The 21,423-nt window shown below is 47.9% G+C and overlaps 1 protein-coding gene and 1 pseudogene across 2 annotated transcripts in view; one reads left to right on the forward strand and one right to left on the reverse strand.

The window, feature by feature from the left end:
• Positions 1-4,280: 4,280 nt before the first annotated feature.
• The window catches only part of XYLB (xylulokinase), a 44,684-nt gene continuing 27,541 nt past the window's right edge, over positions 4,281-21,423 (reverse strand). The window contains exons 16-19 of one of the 2 annotated variants that reach the window (XM_075556038.1): positions 17,202-17,260; positions 14,088-14,175; positions 10,779-10,870; positions 4,281-6,973 (exon numbers count right to left, since the gene is read on the reverse strand). In XM_075556038.1, the coding sequence (XP_075412153.1) occupies positions 6,896-6,973; positions 10,779-10,870; positions 14,088-14,175; positions 17,202-17,260 (317 nt within the window). In that variant the 3' untranslated portion in view covers positions 4,281-6,895. The remainder of the gene's footprint in view (positions 6,974-10,778; positions 10,871-14,087; positions 14,176-17,201; positions 17,261-21,423) is intronic. The other variant, XM_075556039.1, reaches the window with a different exon arrangement.
• LOC142455816 (small nucleolar RNA SNORA65) lies at positions 5,012-5,147 on the forward strand (annotated as a pseudogene).

Genomic DNA, 21,423 nt, shown 5'->3' on the forward strand with positions numbered 1-21,423 from the left:
ATTGTGTGCGCATACCATATTTGGACTATCCATTCATCTATTGATGGACAACTGGGTGTTTCCCACCTTTTGTCTATTGCAAAAAGTGCTTCAATGAGCATCAGACTACATGTTTCTGTTTATATTCCATTTTTCCCAACAGTTTTATTGGCACATAATTTACATCAGACAACAGTTCATTCGTTCAGTCGCATCAAGGGGAGTTGTACAATCACCAATAGAGCCTCCCCTCTTCCCCATGACCACATCGCTTTCAAACTGAGCTGCGCCATCTCCATCAGTGCCAGTGCTCCCTCCACCCTGTTGACATTCCTGCCTCCACTTTTTCCAACTGTAACGTAGGATTGGGATTGTTGGGTCATAGGGCCATTCTATGTTCAACTTTTTGAGGAGCTGCCAAAATGTTTCCCACTGTGGCTGCACAATTTCACGTTCCCACCAGTGATGGATGTGGGTTCTAGTTTCTCCACAACCTCGACAAACAATTGTTAAGTCAAACTACGACAGCAGCAATGATATCCTTCACCCCCCCTCCCCCATCCTCTTCTAAATCTGACTTAAGTTTCTGGCGACTCTCTGTTAATGCAACCATTTTTGAATTATCGCTAGCAAAATTTTACTTACATGTGATGCTGATATTGTCCAACCACGTCCATATTCTGTTGGATCATCTTTCTTTGGAATGGACACGAATACAGATCTTTTCCAGTTAGTTATCCAGATAGCTGCTTCCCAGATTTCCAGATTTCTTGGCATAGATGAGTTAGCAGTTCCAGAGTTGGTTTTTAAGCATCTCAATTGGTACTCCATCAATTCCTGGAGCCTTGATTTTCAGACTTCTTCCTCTAATACTACAGGTTCTTGATCATATGCTACTTCTTGAAATGATTACATGTCACTCAGTTCTTCTGGATACACTGACTCTTTGTATTCCTTCTATCTTCTTTTGATGTTTCTAGCACTATTTGATATTTTGCCCATAGGATCCTTGAATATTGCAACACCCACTTATTAGATGAGTTTTTGTGGGTCAAGACTCTAGGTACAGCTTAGCTGGGTCCTCTGCTTCAGAATCTCTTACAAGGTCTCAAAGCTTAGACCACGTGTATGGTCTCATTAGAGAAGTGGTTCTCCACCTTCCTAATTCCACAACCCATTAATACAGCTCTGCGTGTTGTGATGACCCCCCAACCATAAAATGATTTTCATTGCTACTTCATAACTGTAATTTTACTACTGTTATGAATCGGGAGACCACTGTGAAAGGGTTGTTCGACACCCAAAGAGGTCACGGCCCACAGGTTGAGAACCGCTGCTCTATAACCTTTGTATTTCTACTAACCTCCTCTACCAGTATCTACTTCATGTAGGATTTCAAAGGTATTTGCACAAAGTTGTGCAAAAACAGACTTTAGCATCTAACATTTTAAAAACATCCTGTTCATGTTTAAATTTTGAGCTTATATATTTCTGCTTTCTTTCTTTCCTCTGAGAAGATTCTTTTAATGGGTTAAAGCTGGTCAAACAGTGAGACATGAGTTTGAAATGGGGCTGGGAGGTGGCACTTTTTCCACTGCACAGACTAAGTCATTTATTGTCTGTTGTTATCGTTTCCTTAAGAACGGCTATTAAAAATGAATAAATAAATGGATAAAAAAGAACAGTTATTGAGAAAGATTTGTATTTTCTAGTCTAAGGTCATCTTTATACCGTGTTCTTTCTACCTTGATCCCCATTTCCCCTTGGATCCTAGCTCTACAGCTAAATATATTCCATGCTGATCACCAGCCCTGTTGCGCAGTTTGCCCATTATCTCCTCATTGAAGGAAGCTTGTCTTTAGGAAGGGTGTTGTGAGAGCAATCGTCCCTGAATTCTCGCATCATTAAAACTTTCTTCCCCCCTGAGTCAATGGTACTTAAAGTGTGAAACCTTAGGTTCACATTTTTTAGTTTTTCCACAATGTTTTACTGCATGACAAGCCTGATGACAACCCAATCTCACTTCTTTCGTAAACTAGGTCTCTGAGCCTAGAAGTGTAAATCGTTTGTTCTTTCTCCTTCATTTCCAGAGTTGCATAGTTTGCCAGGATATGTCTCAGAGCTGGTCATTCTGGGTCAATTTCCCAAGTAATATGATAAGTCCTTTCGATATATATATAGATATATCTCCCCCAAAATTTCACTTCGACACTATTTTTTATTACTTTTTCAAAACTTTTCATTTTAATTTAAGCCAAACTTTACAGAACAACTTGGTTTTCCATTCAAAGATTCACACAATTTTGTGACATTAAGTGTAGTCCCTGCCAAGCAGTAGCATGGTTTTCACTTCCTGTGTCTGGTTTCCCTTCATTCTTTTATATCTATTTCTGCCTTGTGAGTTTGGGTTGTATTTTAAGTACTCTGATCCTATTTTATCGTGTCTTTGAAAACTCTAATTTTACCTAAGCTTTCCATTGCCTTTTATTTTTAAAAAAATAGTTTTATTGGGGCCTCTTGCAGAGCTTATAACAATCCATACATCCATTGTATCAAGCACATTTGTACATATGTTACCATCATGGTTTCCAAAATATTTTTTTCCTACTTGAGGCCTTGGTATCAGCTCCTTTTTTCTTCCCTCTTCCACCCTCCCACCTTGAACCCTTGATAAATTATCAATCATTTTCTTATCTTACACCATCCACTGTCTCCCTTTACTCACGTTTCTGTGGTTCACCCCCCATTGCCTGTCTTCCATACTTATCATGTTCTTTTTGGATCTTTTCATCCTTTATACACAGCTATGTGGTAGTTACATCATCTGTTGTCAATTTGAGGATTAAGAGTGAAGTGGTGGAGGTGAGCATGTCCATCAGGTCACAGCTTGATTATCTCCTTTGGAGGCGATAAGGAGATAAATAGCTCCTTCAGGAAGGACACAAGCAGGCTCTCTGGGAGACATTGCAGCTGATAAGACACATGGAGCTATGCTAGAGCCTCAGGGCTAGAGAAAACACATGGAGGCCCCTGCCAGCACTGAGATGCTTACACTGCCACTGGATCCAAAGACTTCCCACCCACTGGCCTGTGATCTTCCTGCACTTGGCATCACTGCATGTGTTTCATGAGCCTGAAGAGGAATTTATAGATTGGTATTGGATCTATGGGCTAATATAGGACTTAATCTGAACAGGGCTGGGATATTTTTCAACATTCAATTGCCCTTCTATACAAAGCTCTTTTTATACACATCTCTGGATCTGCTTCTCTGGTGAACCTGGACTAACACATTTATATGTTTATAAATGTGTTATAAAACTTTTCCCTTCTCACTTGACATCTATGAAATTTCTTGTACTTTCAGAATTTTTAATCCTCACTTGGATACTTTATAATTTAGTCTTCATACCTGAGAGGATTTATTTACTTATTGCTCTAATTCTTTCCTAAATTCGGTCACTTCTCATTTCACATATGCCTGCTTTTCCCTTTTTATTCTGTTTTCATTTTTAAAAAATCTGTGGCATACTTCCACAGTCACATTGGAAGTCTAATTTATTTTTAAATTAACGTTTGAGTGCTGTATTAAAGTTGATGATTATTTTTGACTTTGAAGTGTTTTCACCAGAGGCCCTGTTGTACAGGTATAATGAGTTCCTTTCCCATTAGGTTGCTGTGTTGTGTAACATTGACAGACAATTCTACGGGGGCAGTGGTGAGAGGCAGACTAGATTGAGTAGCTTCCTGTTCCCTAATGCAGGAGAAACCTTTTCTGTTGATGAATAAAGCAAGATTTCTTTCATTAAGTGTTTTCTGGCAGGAAGGCAGTAGTCTGTCTCCTCTAAATCTTCAACTGAGCTGTGTAGGTGAGGGGCCATTATTTCCCGCCTCTTACTTCCCTTTGTCTCCTCTGCTCTCAAACCTCCATGAGACACCGCCCCCACCCCACCCCCAAGACTGACGACTCTCTCAGAAGTGACACGGCAAAGTTACTCTCCCTTTCTTTCAACGTCCCAGTGGCCACTGCGCTGAGGGGCCAACGTGCCAGGCCTCTGCAACGTTTCAGGTGAGGCCATGGGTCACCTGGTTTTCCCTGGGGTCTCACATAAGGGAGCGCCTTTGGCAGAGACTTGAAGGACTTTGAAGAGTCAGGTGGCAGAGAACCTTCCCTTGGGGGTAAGGGGGCTTTGCAGTAATTTGAGCAGGGTATAAAAGGATGAGACTAGGAGGACTGGTGAAGATGGAGCAGCGCTAAGAGCGATTCAGAAAGCAGGCCTGAACTCACTTGGTAACTGATATGATGTGGGAGGGGGTGGGGAGGGTTGAGAGAATGTCTGATTTTGTGGTTTGAGTCTCTGGGTGAATGGACAGATAGATGGTGGTGCTGACGGAAATGGGAACTCTGGTAAAAAAAAAACAAACCAACAACACTACTTAAAAATGGGCCCAAACAAGGACATGTGGCACCTAATGTATTCCTGTGAAAAGGCTACATGGCTCTAGGGAATTGTGGCCCAGGGACAGAGCTGGGTGCCACTGGCCTAGACGTGATCACTGCGGACATGGGAACAGATGAGATCGGTCAGCGAGAGAAGAATGGGGAGGGGACAGGAGAGGTGAGGATGCACACGTGGGCCCAGTCACCAATGAGGAAGGAGGCCAGAGCAAAAGTATATGCAAAGGAAAAATAAATGGAGAGAAAATCAGGAGAAATCTGGAAGCCGAGCCCATTAAAACAGAGAGATGAATATAGTCAGAATAATTACTAAAGTGGATGTAAATGTATCATGATGTTGTGCATCTCCAAATCCATCCCATCTCATAGTAACCCTACAGGGATGGAACAGAACTGGCCCAGTGTTTCCAAGGCTCTAAGTCTTGATGGAAGCAGTCTGCTGCATCCTTCTCTTGTAGTGTGTTGGTGGGTTTGAACTGCCAGCCTTCAAGTTAGCAGTCAAGTGCTTAACCACGGTTGTCATCAGGGCTCCTTAAATGTATCCTCCCCTAACTACAAATAAAAATCTCATTGCTTGCTGTCGGAGGATGACTGGGAATGAACTCGGTTTGAAAAGTGGTGAATCTGGTGAGCTGAGAGTAGACCCCAGCTTAGGAAACAGGGTTGTTCTTCATGTGGGTGACTCTGTGCCGAAAGCGTGGGGACAGTAAAGAAGAAAAAAAAAAGAACAGTGGTGAATAAAGAGGAAAGAAGTCATTTATTCTGCCTCTCCCTATAAGAATGCCACTGGATAGCTGGACGGTAAATAGGAGGGGGCATTCACTTCTCATAGAGAAGAATTCCAGCTAATAAGCAAAGAGTAACACCCCATCCCTAATGAACTATTAGATCTAGGCATTAGACATTGCAAAGAGAGAAAGAGAAAATCGGAGTTTGCGTCCGATGGAAGAATACGCCAACTATGATGTGTCTTGCAAGGAAGGATGCCCACACCTGGACAGAGAGATCGGGGAAGCTCAGGTCAGGGATGGGTGACAAACAGCTCGGCCCAAAACGTCAGCAGAGCTGAAGCTCAGAACGCTGATTCTTGATCCAATTGCCAGTTCACAGTGCAAGGGAACTGTCAGTAAATCCAGAATTGGGGGAATTCTCCCAGGTAAGTGGCCCCGTTTCTTCAACAAGCAGATGGCAAGGAGAAGGAGAAAGAGAGTGCAAGAGAAACCCTAAACCGGCCACCTGGGAGATGGTCCCTGCCCAGGGACCTCACGGCCCTGGGAGTCTGGCTGTGCACAGTTAGAGCTGGACAGAGGGACAAGCAGCATGTCCGTCAGGCAAGTCAGGTGGGAGGTAGTGAGCTACACATGAGGGTCTGGGGGAAGTGAGGGAGGAAAGAGGTGAGATCAAAGCCTGAGGCAGGCACCCACTAATAGGGGGAGGAGAGAGCGAAGGAGTTCTAAGCCTGGGACAGACAAGAAAGCTCTGGCAGTTACATAATCTGGTGTCAATCTGTGAAGAGGTGAAGTCTAGCCTGTCAATCAGGTTGCAGCTTGATGACCTCATTTGGAGGGACCAGAGATAAATAGCTTACTGAAGGCCACATATACAGAGACACTGCTTCATCTTCCTGCTGCTAAGACACACGGAGACACACTAGAGCCTTGGAGCTGGAGGAGCCACATGGAGAGCCACACCAGCACTGAGATGCTTCCCCCGCCAATTGATCCACAGGTTTCCCACCCATTGGCTTGTGATTTTCCTGCATTCGGCGTCATTGCGTGTGCTACGTGAGTCTGAAAAGGAATTTATAAATTGGTATCGGACATATGAACTACGATCAGACATATGGACTTGATCTGGACTCAGCTGTTTTCTTACTATACAACTGCTCTTTGATATAAAGCTCTTTCTTATACACAAGTCTCCCTAGATTTGTTTCTCTAGTCCATCCAGACTAACACAAAAGCAAATTGGGAGGATACTTTAGGTGGCCCAGGGTGAGGATGGAAAGGGTTCCAGAGAGGAGCAGGACGACAGCAGGTGAGTCTGGGCAGGCTGGGCTGGGGCCAGCGTATGGGGAGGAGCAGCTGATGAGGGCAGGGTGTCAGGGAGGGCTTTGGTTCTTCCATTCTGCGGTCTCCCTGTACGGGCTGCTTCCCTTCTCCTCCGCTTCAAGAGAGGAAATGTCAGCGATATATTCACTGCACTTGATTTATTCATGATTGCCATCTTCTGGGATAGATACAGGGGAAAAGAGCTGCTTTCCTGCCCCGGCGCACAAGGGCACAAGCAGCTTGTCCTTCTTCAGGAAGATGTGCCCAGGCTTGGCTCCTGGAGGTCCAGGGCAGGCTGTGTACTTCAGCAGTCAGCCCAGGGAAGCGAAGATCTCTGCTGTCCTGCGAGGGCTGTGTCCCCAAGTTTGGGCTGGCAGGGTCTACAGGGCACCTGGGCTGGCAAGATTCACTTTGGGGGCCCCCGGATTTGGGACAAGATTCTCTGCTCGAGCTTGGCGTACTGTGGGAGGAGGGTCTCGTACACCTGGGGAAGGGGGCGGCAGAAAGGACAGTTTAGAAGGGGAGGGGACGTGCCTCCAAAAATGTGACATTCCATTTACTTGCAATTGAATTCTTTTTTGCGGGCCCTAAGAAAGGAAGCATTGATTCATGAAAAAGGAAATGGTCGTTCTCAAGGCTAGAGTGTAAAAACTGTCATTTAAAAATAAATCAATAAACCGAACCAAAACTCTTGAAACAAAACAAAAAAAACCCCCATCATTTAAAAATATATATGCAAGAGGGAAACCCTCCACACAGCCATGCAGGTGAGAGCCGTACAGCGCCGGGCCGTGCTTAGTTTTGTTGTATATAGGACACGGGGAGTGAGAACTGGCTCGAACGCATCCAAGGATGGCATCACGTTAGACCACAGAGCTGGTGCCTGTGTTTTAGCTACTGCTTGTGGATGTTCCCAGTACTTTGCGAAGTGCCACTTGTGGATTTGGACCCCAGGGTGACCTCGTGCACAACAGAGCTAACACTGCCAGGTCCAGCATGATCTCCACGATCGAGAATATGCTAGAGAACACGGGGTAGCTGTCATGTCAGTCCCTCTGGAGGGTTTCGCTGTTTACCAATGAGTGGCTCCATACCAAACACGATGGCATTTTCTACTGATGAGTCGGTCCCCATGACATGCCCAGACGAAGGGAACTCAATACTTACCATTGTCATGTCTATGGGTCATTCCGATTGTATTTATTTTAAGACTGATTTGTTTTTCCAGAAGTTCACAGTATATTTTAAGCAGATTACATTTATGGAGTGCTTAGCACTGCTTGAAACTTTTTTGGGGGTCTTATCTTTGAATCCTAGAACTCAGTAATGCAAGTAATGCTTATTGTCTATCTTATAGGATATTCAAGGTTTCTTTAAAAAATATTGATTAATGAAGACTACAAAATAATTCAAAACCACTATTCTCTGCCTTAGGCAATTACCGCTTTTATAAATTTATTGTCTCTCTCTTTTCCTTAGACAGAGATTGTTTAGATTCTGATATCTAAAACCCTTAGGCTGTATATGTTTTGGTATTTGGAATAATTTGTATTTTCAAAAGTAATGGAGCACATCATATATTATTCCACCAGTCCGATCTGTACATAATGTAACAAGTTATATGAATGTTTACAATTAATGGAATAATTAAGAATAATAAAACAGAAAATATAGACCCCTTAGCCTACCCAAGCTAGGACTCATTTTACCACTAAATTAAATTATGAAAAAATGCATCTTATGACAAGATGCATTATTTCCTATCAAATTTACACTAGTTTAAAAAAAATCACTGCAAATGGTGTGCTCACAGCACTGTGGTGAGGAATGCTGGTGGGACAACCCTTTAGGAAATCAATAAAACTGCATTGATAAAATTGCTAAAAGTGAGCGACAAAAGCAGTGACCGTGTAGTGCTGCTGTTCAGGCACTGTTGTTGGAGGTCATCAGATTGGCCCCGCGTCTTAGTAACTCCGTGCACAACGGGAGTGCACAGCTGTCAGCTGCAGGGTTCCCACTGGTTGGCTCTCAGAAGCAGGTTGCCAGCCCTTTCTTCCTCGTCTACAACGTCCACGACACCTGCTTGGCATCATGGCAGTCAGCAAGCCGCCACTCATGGAGGGGCGATGGTTGTGTGTGAGGCGCATGGGCCAGGAAATGGCCCCTGGGTCTCCGTATGGAGGGCAGGGATTCCACTACTGAGCTGCTCTTCCCTGATACATGTCACATGGGGCTAGGGAAGGTCCAGTTACTCAGTTTCTACTTCTGCGAAAACTCTCCTAAGGGAAAAATCCAAACTGTAAGGTGCCTGGCCCACTAGGATCTTCCTGAATTCCACTCAGCACCTACCTGGGTGCTCAGAACACACTATGGAAACACAGCTTCTGGGCAGGGCACAGCTCAGGGGCAAGGTGAGCATCCAGTGCAGGAGCCACTGCCACTGCGCCTCCATCACAACTCCGCAGGGAAAGACTTGCCCGGCTGCGCAGTCCGATGGGCGACTTCCCACCAAGCCCCATGCGCCAAGCCATCAGGTCAATGCTGATGCACTGAGACTCTTTGGAGAGGGTAGAACTGCCCCCGTGGGTTTCCCAGGCGGCCAATCTTTACAGGAGTAGAAAGGCCCGTCTTTCTCCCCAGGGGCCGCTGGTGGTTTCGGACGGCTGACTTTGTGGTTAGCAGCCAGATGCAGAGCCACGATGACACCAGGGTATTCGTGATTTTCCTGTCTAGATGCGGTTTCTGGAGCAAAGGCCAGAAGCTACAAGCAGTGTGACCTAGTGGTACTTTTCACCCTCCATTTTCATCAGATCTCCAGGGAAATATGGCCGGATGGTTCACTAGACGTCAAATACTCAAGCAGAGTAAGAAATGGGTTGCTCACTTTTTATCCAGCAAACCAAACCAAACACACTGCCATCGAGCTGATGCAGACTCATAGCGACCCCGTCGGACAGGGTAGAACAGCCCCCTTTTGAGTTTCTGAGACTCACTCATGACTGGAGTATAAAGCCCCACCTTCCTCCCCTGGAACTGCTGGTGGTTTTGAACTGCCCACCTTGCGGATTACAGCCCAACACACTACTAACTCCTGTGTCACCAGGACTCCTAGCCTTTTGCCCACAGAGAGTTAATGATACTGATTGAAAAATGAGAAGCAACTTCCCTAAGGCATAGGAGATGGTCAAGCAAGCGGTGGTTCAGTCCCCAGAGTCATCAGAGGCAGCCACATGTGGTTACCAGGGGCAGGGAGGAGGGTAGGGAAGGGGACTCTGGACTTAGCAGACACTGTTCAGGGGGACGAGAGCACTGGGACTCGGTGGTGGGGAGGCTGGGAAATACAAGGAGGACACCTCACGTCACTGAGCCAGGCACGTGACGAATGCTGCAGTGGCAACAGGACCCGAAAGAAACACAGACACTGCGTGTGTGTGTCTCCAGTACCAGTTGCTGCTTCCAGTTGCTTCAGGAGACAATCTCTACCTGTCATGTGGCACTTCTGTTTTAGACAATCTTTTTAAGGCTGTGTGTAGAACAATGAGCCTGAGAAAACAGCCACGCTTCGGGCCGGAGGGCAGATCTATTTGCTGTCCGGGATCATAACGAGTACGTCTCATTAGGGAGACAAAGCTTGGGCAGTTGAAGGCAGCTCCTTTAGAAGGTTAGGGTTTCCTAGGTCTGGGGCACAGACCTGCCTGGGTCCCCATCACACCACCCTCATGGAACTTGGGGGAGCTACTGAAGACATGGGGTTCCTTGCTGTAAACAAAGCCCCATGTCTTCTGCCAGCAAGCCAGAAACGGTGCAGGCTCATTCATCGGCTTGCTAGTAGGGCAGTTCTTAGACCCTCCACCACTCCTGACAGGATGTGGCCCCCTGCTCCTGGGCTGCCCGGGCATTCTGCAAGTAGGGACGGGGTGGGTGGGGGCACTATGGTGCACTGCCTGGGTCCCACCCTGGGAAGGAATGAAAACCTTACTCTCCCAGGACGTCCTGGTCTGGTCACTGCACAGGCAGACGGGATCCAGGTGTGAGACCTGCATGCCAGACAGCTGGCAGCCCCTCTGAGTGGCTCCTGTCACTTGGTGCACAGGAAAGGCCCAGCCTGAACTACGCGGCGATGTGGCTGAGTGAGCGCCAGGTGCTGCCCCAGCAGCCTCCAGGAGAGGTGGGGCACCTCCACCTTCACAGAGGCCACCTAGGGACACTCACCCTTTTGCAAACAAAGAAAGCGCCTGGTTGGCCTTCACAATACATAATGCTTAGAGCAAATCCTTTTGGTCTCTCACCTCAGCAGCACCCGGGCTTGGGGTGGCGGCCAATCTGGGATGTGGGGCAAACCTCACCACCTCTGAGAAGGGCACATCTGCTCCAAAGGTGCCTAGGAGAGAAGAAAGCTCCTGTCATCTCACTGCGGCGAGGGAGGGAGGGAGGGAGGAAGGCACCGGGGTGCTCATGAGGACATGTCCAGCAATGCATTGGAGGGGAGGGCGGGGAAGGCGGTGCCGCTTGGTGTACTGGTAGGGAAACCATGGCCAGGCAGTGCGCTGGAAGAAGGTACACCCCTAACACCAGTCACATCCATTCCACCTCAGGAAAGTTGGGCACCGCAGGGGAGGGGGACACATGCAAGTGCGGGACCTCTTCCTTTTGCGGGACCGTCGAGTTGGTTTCAGAGCCTGGGTGACGGAGCAGTGGACGGTCCAGACGGGGAGGTTTCCTTGATGCCGTTATCCCAGGGGCAGATTGCCAGGGCCTCCCCACCCCAGCCCAAATTAAAACCACCAGCCTTTCAATGAGTGGCCGAACGCTTAACCATTGGTGTCACCAGGGCTCCCCAGGCCTCTTTCAGCAGGGCTGTTTGTCTTGTTCCATGTGGAAATGACTTTGACGTGGCAGGCCAGGCGGGTGCACCCCATCCCGACAGAGGGAGGGAACGGGAGCTTTGGCCTGCTTGCCCGCCACCCTCCCGGCTGCGCTCCACATGAAGGCCTCTCTGGTCTCCTTTCCATTCAGGCTGCACCCAGGCCTCACCATCAGAAGGAGAGCTCTGCTTCTGCCCAATCCCTTTGCCTCCTGAAAGGTGCCGCTGCACAAAGATCCCTTACCCAGGAGGCCCTGCCCAGCCCAGCCCTCCCTGGGGCCCTAAGCACCTTAAGCACCACCTGCCTCGCCCTGGGGCCCTTTTGACAGGCTGTGTCCACCGACTTGTCTGTATGATTGTCTACGGCCCTTCCTGTGCGGAGCAGTATGCACCTCACAGCCAGGAGCCGGTGAACCATCGTCACTTCAGACCCTGTGCTGGCACATGGCCTGCGGGACGCAGATGTCAGAGCGAGAGAGAAAGAGCCGGCTGGAAAGGAAGGAGGGTGGGCACAGGGGTGGACTTGCTTAGCAATGTCAGTAGCGGTATCTGACAGGAGAACCACACAGAGCTCCAGGCACCGCCACAAGGGAAGAGAAACCGGTACCAGGAAGTGGGAGGGAAGGTCCCCTGAAGAGGAAAGGACAGCTTTCCTAACTGTTAGGTTAGACAGCACCAGCTCTGAGCTATTTGCAGAGGAAACAGGATGGCAGTGGGTGACCTTCAGAGACATTCATGAGAAGATCAGGGTCCCATCTCCACTCATGTCCAGCCCAGGACCAACTGGTGAAAGGCAGTCTCCAAGCAGAGAAGCTTGTATGCCTCGAGGTGGAGACTGGTGGGCTAGGACTGAGTGCCAGCTTTGATTTTGGAGGGCAGAACCTTGGCTTACTGTCAGCAACCAAATGAGCAAACCAAACCCAACTCACTGTGGCTGAGTCAACAGACTCACAATGACTGTGGTCAGTCAGAGTAGAACGGTCTTTATGGGTTTCTGAGACTATAACTCTTTATGGGACTAGAAAGCCTCACCCACAGAGCAGCTGGTGGTTTCAAACTGCTGACCTGGCAGTGAGTAGCTCAAACTTTACCAACAATGCCACCAGGACTTGGGAAGACTGCAAATGACAATTCAGTGCAGCCTGTGTAACTCCTTTCTCATGTTAGCAGGAGGAGTCGGAAGAGGACCCGACTTCTCATCAGCAATGAAAGCAACAGGAAGCAACAGAAGAATGAGAATTGTATGTTTTTCAAAGTCTTAAGGACTAGTTCTTGGAACTTGGGAGTTGTTTACTCACCCAAGCTAACATTCTTGGGATGAGTCAAACAAAGACTTTAGATGTAAGTAACTCAAACCCAAACCAACCTCACTGTCACAGAGTCAGTGTTGACTTATAGCACCCACAGGGCAGGGAAGAACTACCCCTGTGGGTTTCCACACTGTAACTCTAAGAAAGCCCTGTATTTCTCCCTTGGAGCAGGTGGTGATTTTGAACTTGGGTTTCCGACAATGTAACTCTACCGGAGTAGAAAGCTGTCTTACTCCCTTGTAGTGAATGGTGGTTTTGAAGTGCAGACCTTTAGGGACACAGACCAAATGTATAACCACTATGACACCAGGCCTCCTTGGATGTATACAAGGCTTCAGGAAATTATCATCTACCAAATTCTTTCTTAAAAATTGATGGAGGTGGTATAGTTTAATAGAACTAGCCTAGACATGCACCGAAAGAAAGAAAGAAACAGCAGGGAGAAAATAAAAACCACAACTGATTTAAAAACTCTTGGTTAAGACAATTGGAAGGCAACATAAGGTAAAACAGAATGGAAAACACAGCCAGGCAGGAAGAAAAGTCCCCAAATGATCTCAGCACGGCAGCTGGCACGAGGGTGAAGTGAAGTGTACTTGTGGGAGGGCGGAGAATAAAACAATCAGAGGCTCATTCAGCGACCAAGAGAAGGATTGCTCACTAAATTAAGTCATTCCCAGTGTGGACAAAATGCCTGTGTTTAAGCAGATGGGTTAAGAAGTCCAGACTGGTAAAACACTCAAGGAAAAGATAAAAACCTTGAGGTGCACAGAGGCCTGAGGGCCCCGAGCAGGCAAACTGATGCACACAGGAGAAAGAATGCCCTGGAGGGAAGGTGCTCCCCTCAAACAGAAAAACTCAGAGGCCAACCCACCCATTCTGACTCACGCAGACCCCATGGGCAGAGTAGAACTGCCTCTGTGGGCTTCCAAGACGGTAACTCCTGACGGTGCAGAAAGCCTCATCTTTGTCCCACAGGGCAGCTGACAGCTTCCAACTGCTGACTGACCTGCGGTTAGCAGCCCAGCCAGGAATGGGGAAGCCCTGGAGCACCAGGAAGCAGTCCTGAGAGCACAGGGCCTCTGTGGAGCTGTCCAGGGTCCTGGACTGCTTGAAGGCTTCAACTGGGTCTCAACTTCCGACTCTTGCTGAAAACACTGCTGCTGACTTCAGCCACCCATCCCATCCTGTGGCTGTGTAGCCCCTCGCCCCGGGCATCCCCATGTCTTTTCCAAAAAGCCCTGTGCTAAGCCTTCTTGCAGTGACCTTGCTGCCTCCCTTCCCCACTGCTCCGTGGAGAAGACAGGTCCAGAGGATTAGGACTGTGGCTGGCCTGCAGGAAGCCAGTCCTGTCCTCAGTCCAGCCAGTGTCCCAGGCCCTTGCAGACGCAGCTGTCCCCCAACCAATGGACGCAGCAGCTTACCGTGAAAGGCTCGGTACGCAGAGCCCATGCAGGCCGAGTTGGTGGTGTTTGTGACATACACCGTGGCACCAAAGACGTCTGCAAGCACCTGCAAGAGACATGCGCGGTTTTATGGCCCAAAGTCATTCCCTAAGGAAGACAGGTATTTTACAGTGCACGTTTCAGGCTTTCCTTTCTCAGCCGTCTTCCCCTCCCCTCCCCTCGGGCCCGCATTAATAGGGGCGCACTCAGCCATGCTGCCAGTTCCCACCCCTCTGCCAATCTGCACATCAGGATGACTCGGGGAGGTCCTGAGTGGAGAGGATTTTTTTTCCAGTTTATAATAAAGTATACGTCTATTGATAAAGTCAAAGCAATGATGGCAATAAGGGAAAACCATCATCAACTGCAGGCAACCCCAGGGAGACATGTGACACTTCAAAGACTAGAGTCCCACCAGCCATTTCCTCATCCACACAGCCTTTATGGCAGCCAGGGGTTTTCATATAGTATGTTATAGTATACATTGTGATTATATAGAATGATTAAAAATTAGATAGAAACATAACACAATACATTATGGTGGTATTTTCCCCCCTCAAAACTTTTTGTTATGAATTAAGTAAAGGTTCACAGAGCAGATCACCAGCTTTACATTTACACCTCATCAAGCCCCCCGCTGTTTTGCCTGTGCCCATCATTTCCTGCTCCCTCTCCCCCATCTCTCGCTGTTGGATACTGTATTCCTCTTCACCCAAATAAGCCCCATCAAACTTCTCACCCAAGATTTCCCAGAGTGGGTGATTAAGACTTAAGGGCATATATTTATAGGTTCAGTAGTAGGATAGCAGATGGACATTGGACCTCCTCACGCATACTCCCCCAATACAATAGCACCTCGTCCAGCTAAACGATCATTGCATGATACCTACCTGCCTGACATGATCACTGAAGACAGACGTGTGTGTAAGCAAACGTGGTGAAGAAAGCTGATGGTTCCCAGCTATCAAAAAGATATAGCATCTGGGGTCTTAAAGGCTTGAAGGCAAATAAGCGGCCATCTAGCTCAGAAGCAACAAAGCCCACAAAGATGAAGCACACAGCCTAAGTGAATACAAGGTGTTGAATGGACCAAGTAGCAGACACCAAGGAACAAAAACAATCATTTTGTAATCACCTTCCTCATATAAACACTGAAGACGAAGGTGTGCATAAGCAAATGTGGTAAAGAAGGCTGATGGTGCCCGGCTACTGAGAGATATAGCATCTGGGGACTTAAAGGCTTGAAATCAAACAAGCAGCCATCTAGCCCAGAAGCAACAAAGCCCACACGGAAGCAGCACACCAACATGGGTGATCGTGAAGGGCAGAGGAGATCAGGCCTCAAACAACAAAGGCGGGTGGGGGGGGGATCACATCACCGTGAATGAAGGGGAGTGCGTGATGGGGACCCAATGCCCACCTGTAGACAGCTGGACATCCCTTGCAGAAGGGGTAGTGGGGAGGAGATGAGTCACTCAGGGTTTAGTGTAGCAACAATGAAACTCAAAACCTTCCTCTAGTTCCTGAACGCTTCCTCCCCTCTCAATTATCATGACCCCAATTCTACCTTGCCTTGCGGACCTGGTTATACCAGAGGATGTACAGCAGTGCAGTGGGGATCTGGAAACACAGGGAATCTAGGACGGACGAACCTCTCAACACCAGTGGTGGGAGTGGCGACACCGGGAGGGAAGGGGGTGTAGAAAGGGAGAACCGATCTTGGAGATCTATGTGTAACCGCCTCTCTGGGAGATTGGCAATGGGAAGGTGGGTGAGGGGAGACGCCGAGCAGTGTAAGATAAGATAAAATAATTATTTATAAACTATTAAGAGAGCAGGGGGAAGGGGGGAGCAGGGAGGGAGGGGGAGCGGAAAAAGAGGAAACCGAGCTGATTCCAGGAACCCAAGTGGAAAGCGAATTTTGAGAATGACAAGTGCAACGAATGTATAAGGGTGCTTTGCTCAATTGATGTATGTATGGATTGTGATAAGAGCTGTATGAGCCCCAATAAAACGATTTAATTAAAAAAGAGAGAGAAAAAAAGAGAAACAAATACAAGAAGCCGTTTTCACACTAAAAGCAGCATCGGTTGATGGGCGCCAGGGGTGAGCCACACCTTGCCGCGTCCTGGGCTTAAGCTCCCAAACTCAGCGAATTGTGGCTCGTGGGTGTTATGTGGGTGGCTCTCTTGGCATGAACCTGTGGCTCTGAAGTAAGTATTTGACGTATTTTAAAGGATATTATTCAGGTAATGGTTATTCCATATTACAGTATATAGTATGTTATTATATAATATTATATAGTAAGTGTTAGTCGCCAGTAATGTATTAATTCTGGTTATAACTACTAGAGTAACTCTTTCTTTTAAAAGTAGTTTTCTTGATAGAATATTCACGTATCATACACTTCCACAGTTTAACCGCTTCTAAAAAGAGTTCTACACACGTCATCAGAGAGTTCGTTAACGTCTGTGAAGTTCCCACGATGGCAGGACACAACATAATGGACCTCAGACAGAGGCACCTGTGGTGCCGCCAGAGCTGCCCAGGGAATCAGGCCAAAGGTTGACTCCAGCCACGACCGTGGCCTTCCTGAGCCTTCTTCCACACACCTGTCTGCAACCTTCACCCTCGTTTCTCCTGGGGGCCCGTGCTCAAGACACTTCCTGAGGGCTCCCACAGCAGGCTCTGCTTCTAAGGAGCCTTGCCGAGGACAGGCATGTTGGTCAGCATGTGATACAGCTCGTCAACTAGATTCAGACAGCCTCAGGTTCCGTGCAAAAAAACATGCGGCATCCCAGACACACACACACACAATGTGACCGCCCGAGTATCAGTCATCTCCCGGTGTGGCAACTGTGACTGTGTCACACGAGGGGTGGCTGGGAGGGTCAGAGATGTTTACACTGGAGACGAGGTGAACACTGGTAACAGATGCCAGTGGGTTTGCCATGGTCTTTGATGCCTGCCTGGGAGAGGGTGGGCTCCCCATGCCCACAGGGAGGCTGGCCACCCTGCCTCGTCTCCGGCTCCCAGAAGTGAATGAAGTGGGCGAGGCCGCAGTGCAAGGCCGGCTCGGCTACTGGCCCTTACCTGCAGGATGGCACTGTTACGAGATGCCCCTCCGGTGGCCAAAATCTTCGTCCTAGGTGCTGCAGGGCAGAAAGATAAACATAAAGGGCAGTGGCTGTTCCCCTGAGGCAGAAGGGCGATTTTTCCAGAGTTCTTCAGCTGCAGGTGGTATTTGGTGGGCTAATGCCTACTGCTTACCACCCAGAGGCGGGGAGAGGTCCAAGATTTGCTTCTGTGCAGGCAGACCTGCCTCACATTTTCTGCTCGTGAGGCTGCTGCATGAGACTGCCCCATCCACCCGAGTCTCTCTCTCTAAACCAGTAATAGTTAAGTCTCCCAAGAAACCCAAACTGAAGGACAGTCCTTGCATTGGTAGAGCGCCTATGCCCAGAACATACAACAAACACCATTCTTTACAGAAACATTTAGAAGCACTCTCTGTAAGGCTGGTGGTGTAGACTGAAGTGACCTGACATCCCCAAAAGGTATGTTGAAGCCCTAACCCTCGGTAACCATGAATGTGACCTTGTTTCGATGTTAGTTTTGAAGGGGCTACCCGTGAGGGTGTAGCCACAGCGTAGGTCCTAATCCCATCTGAATGAAAACACCAAGTCCAAAATCACTGCTATTGAGCTGTTGAATCCTCTGAAGACTGTCTTATTAAAGAGACACAGAGGGGACAGGCAGAGGGAAGACGCCACCGGGAGATCCAACATCAGGCCAAGACACACCGACAGTTACCCGAATCTGAGACAAGGATCTTCTGTAATAGCCTTCAAAGAGAACATGACCCTTCTGAGTCCCTGGCTTCTGACTTCAAACCTCCAAAACGACAAGATAAAGCGTGTGTCTTGTCGAAAGCCACCCACGGTTTGGGTACGTTGTTACAGCAGCCCCAGGAAGCCAGTATCCATGTTTCTCCTGGGGAGGGAGGGACCGCGGCGCAACAGTACCTGGACTGTGGAAGTGGCTTTGGAATTGAGTAACGAGTAGAAGTTGGAATCACTTTAAGATGCTCGAGAGGAAAAGCCTAGATTGCTTTAAAGACATTGTTGGTGCAATTGTGCGCATTAAAGGCCATCGTAGTGGCCATCACATTCAGAAAGAAGTGAAGTGAGTTATCAAGAAAGGTCCGGCCCTGCACAGAATGCTGCTCAAAAATGTGGATATGAATGTGCTTCCAGGGAGGCCTCCCTAGGACCTGATGATTTTGGACATTGTGGAGGAAAGCCAGCCCTTATTATGAAGAAGCAAAGAATGTGCTGAATCCCGCTTAAGTGTTTTTGCAGAAAGTAGAATTTGGAGATGTGGAACATTCTCAGCGCCTTGGTACCATAACAATTGAGGAAGCATGCTCTGGAGAGGACACCAAGGGTCTGGCTAGATCTTCAGAGACCACACGGCCCTGTTAGGACTGGGGTGCAGCAGCCAGTAAGCAAGGACTACACTAGCTTGGCTCCAAGATGAGTCCGTGTGATCCCTGTCTCGTGTTATCTGTGTCCTTCTAGAGTGCCTTCTCTTGATTAACAGGGCCAACGTGGGTCATCAGTGGGTTACTGTACAGTTAACAGGGGTAAATTCAAGTCTTCGTAGTCCAAGACATTGAGGTAACCACTTGCCTGTCTTAGATATCTCTCTCTCTGTGTGTGTGTGTGTGTGTGTGTGTGTGTGTCTGTATGTCTGTCTCTCTGGGTTATCAGTGTATGACAAATGGCTGGGGAGAGGAAATAATAAATAAAAAAAAGTCAACCAAAAGCTCTTGCAACATCGTTCATACCACCAAACTGGAAAGACCAGAATGTGTATCACAGAGCAATAGGTCGAGTGAATCCCGGTACAATCGTGTAATGGAATACTGTCATGAAAGTGAAACAACTAACAGCAATACTGATGCACACGGATGAATTCCTAAGCGGAAGAGCTAGTTTAAAAAGCTAGCCACATAAAAAGACCTACCGTGTGCTCCCCAAATGAAGCTCGGCCGCAGGCAAAAGGAAAGACTGGGTGTTTAGAGCTGCGCTCACGGGTGGGAGAAGCAGGAAGAAACCCAGGGAAATGGCGAGACAGACCCAGGAGAGACGTGCCCGGGGCGGGGGGGGGGGGGGGGGGGCGGGGTGTACAGAACCCAGGCAGGGGCACACGGAAAGCTCTGTGGCTCTGGCCATGCTCTCTGTCTAAACCAGGAGTTTGATGACGAATGCTTTAGACTGAGCTGTATGATGTATATACTGTACTGTATACACGAGACTTTTCCAAGTCAAAAGTCACACATCTCAACTTATTAAAAGACCCGGTACAATTTCTGGTTAAACTTGAGCGAGTCAGATAAGAACTCATTTATACTCTAACAATGATTTTTGGGAGAGAGAATACGCACACATATAATACAGAGGTTTGATAGAGGATATTTGTACATGCATATTTACCCTTGCTGCTAATATGGGGGGGGAGGGGGAGTGGCAGTTACAAAAAGTTCATGGGAAAATTCTATTCTTTTTTAATTCCATTTTTCCATGAACTTCTCCATGAATACCTACATGTGGGGAAGCATACAAGAGATAATGTTTTAACCAAATTCCCTGAGGGAATGATTCACGGGATCAGGGCCATGGTCTTGGGAGACGTCAATCAGCAAAGCCCAGTGCAAAAAGACAATGGACCACACCGCTGATGAATGGCAAATGAGGTCGTACAAGCTTGTGAGTCGTATCTAAGGCTCAACCATTGGTCTCTGTCCACCGCAGAGAAGAGGGAAGAAAACCGAGGACACGCAGAAGCCATCAGTCCTTAAAGGAAGGGCTGACAGGAGATTATCCATCACCACGACCCTGAGAACAACACGAGAAGGTGCCTGGCTCTCCCCACCAACTGCTCTGAAAGAGCCAACAGTAGAAGGTCCTGAAGCGAGTAGGAGAAAAATGTGGAACAAACTCAAAGTTAAAAAAACAACAAAGGGCAGGCTTACTGGTCAGACAGACTGGTAAAACTCCTGAGACTACACTTAGTAAGCCCTTTAAAGGGAAACAGTAATGCTACGCCCTCGGCCACAGCCAGTGTCTCCAACCCTTCTCCATCCCCACTGCCCCTCAGGTGACACCTCATCTGCTCGAGATGTCTCACAGAAACCTCCCCAACCCTGGTCACCGCTCTGCCGCTGCCACAGCCCATGGGGAGCACAGGCTCCTTTTAGACAGGATCATTTATTTCTGTCCCCAAAGTTTATTGATGAGGGATTCCTTTGTTCGCCTTTGCGTGTGGCCACACACCCACCCGTCCCTCTGTCTCTCCCTTTCTTACTCTCAGCTACCCTCTCTTGACTCTGCCTTCCCATCTCCCCTCACCCTGCCCCCTCTACGCTCATCCCAATCTGGAGCCAAAGGCCTGTGAGACAAGAACAAATTTATCATTTCTGTCCCCAAAAAGGAGGAAAAATGGTAATGGGGAAAAAGAAATCTCTGAAGAGTTAATGGCTCAGAATTCTCCGAAACTCATGAAAGACACCAACCTACACATCCAAGCAGCTCAGGAAGCCATAGGCAGAAATGTCATCAGCAGACTGTCGAAAGTCAAAGATAAAGCAGGAACGTTTTAATCAGCCAGCCAGAGGGGATAAACCTCTTAAATTCAGAGGGATGACATCTGCTTCTCCTGGGAGGCATTTGAGGGTCCGAAGACAATGCAACGACATATTTAAAGTGCTCAGGGAGGGAAAAGCCAGCTACAAGCACGGAACTGCAAACCAATGCTCGTTTTATCATGAAACTAAATACTTTTCAGAGAAACGAAAACAGAATTCACGGCCGGGAGTTACACACTCAGATGCTCTCTCTTGGGTGTCTGCCTTTCATGTGGTGTGATTTTCCCCGTGAACCTGAAAACCAAACAAAAGCCAACTTGTCCCCTACTCTTTTTTCCCAGTGCGAGTGTGCTGGTAACTGTTCAAGGGTATAATGTTAAAGGGAGACTGCTTCAAGGCATCAGCAAGTAATTGAGAAGATCCAAGGAGATGCCAACAATAACTCAGTTATCCCAAGCCAGGGCAAAGAGCACAAACCCATGGAAAAGAAGGGAAATAGCACATTTGGCATTTAGCTGTATCCATGTCCATAGTCACATTAAGTGCACACGGGTCTCTTAGATACGGTCTTCCTTCTCCCCTCTCTTCCTCTCTCAAAAGCCACTGGCAGACCAAGAGTCAGGCAGCCTGGGAGAGAGCACAGGATAAGGGAGCAGACAGGCCCAC

The sequence above is a fragment of the Tenrec ecaudatus genome, chromosome 8 (genome assembly GCF_050624435.1).
Source record: "Tenrec ecaudatus isolate mTenEca1 chromosome 8, mTenEca1.hap1, whole genome shotgun sequence".
Classification (NCBI taxonomy): Eukaryota; Metazoa; Chordata; class Mammalia; order Afrosoricida; family Tenrecidae; genus Tenrec; species Tenrec ecaudatus.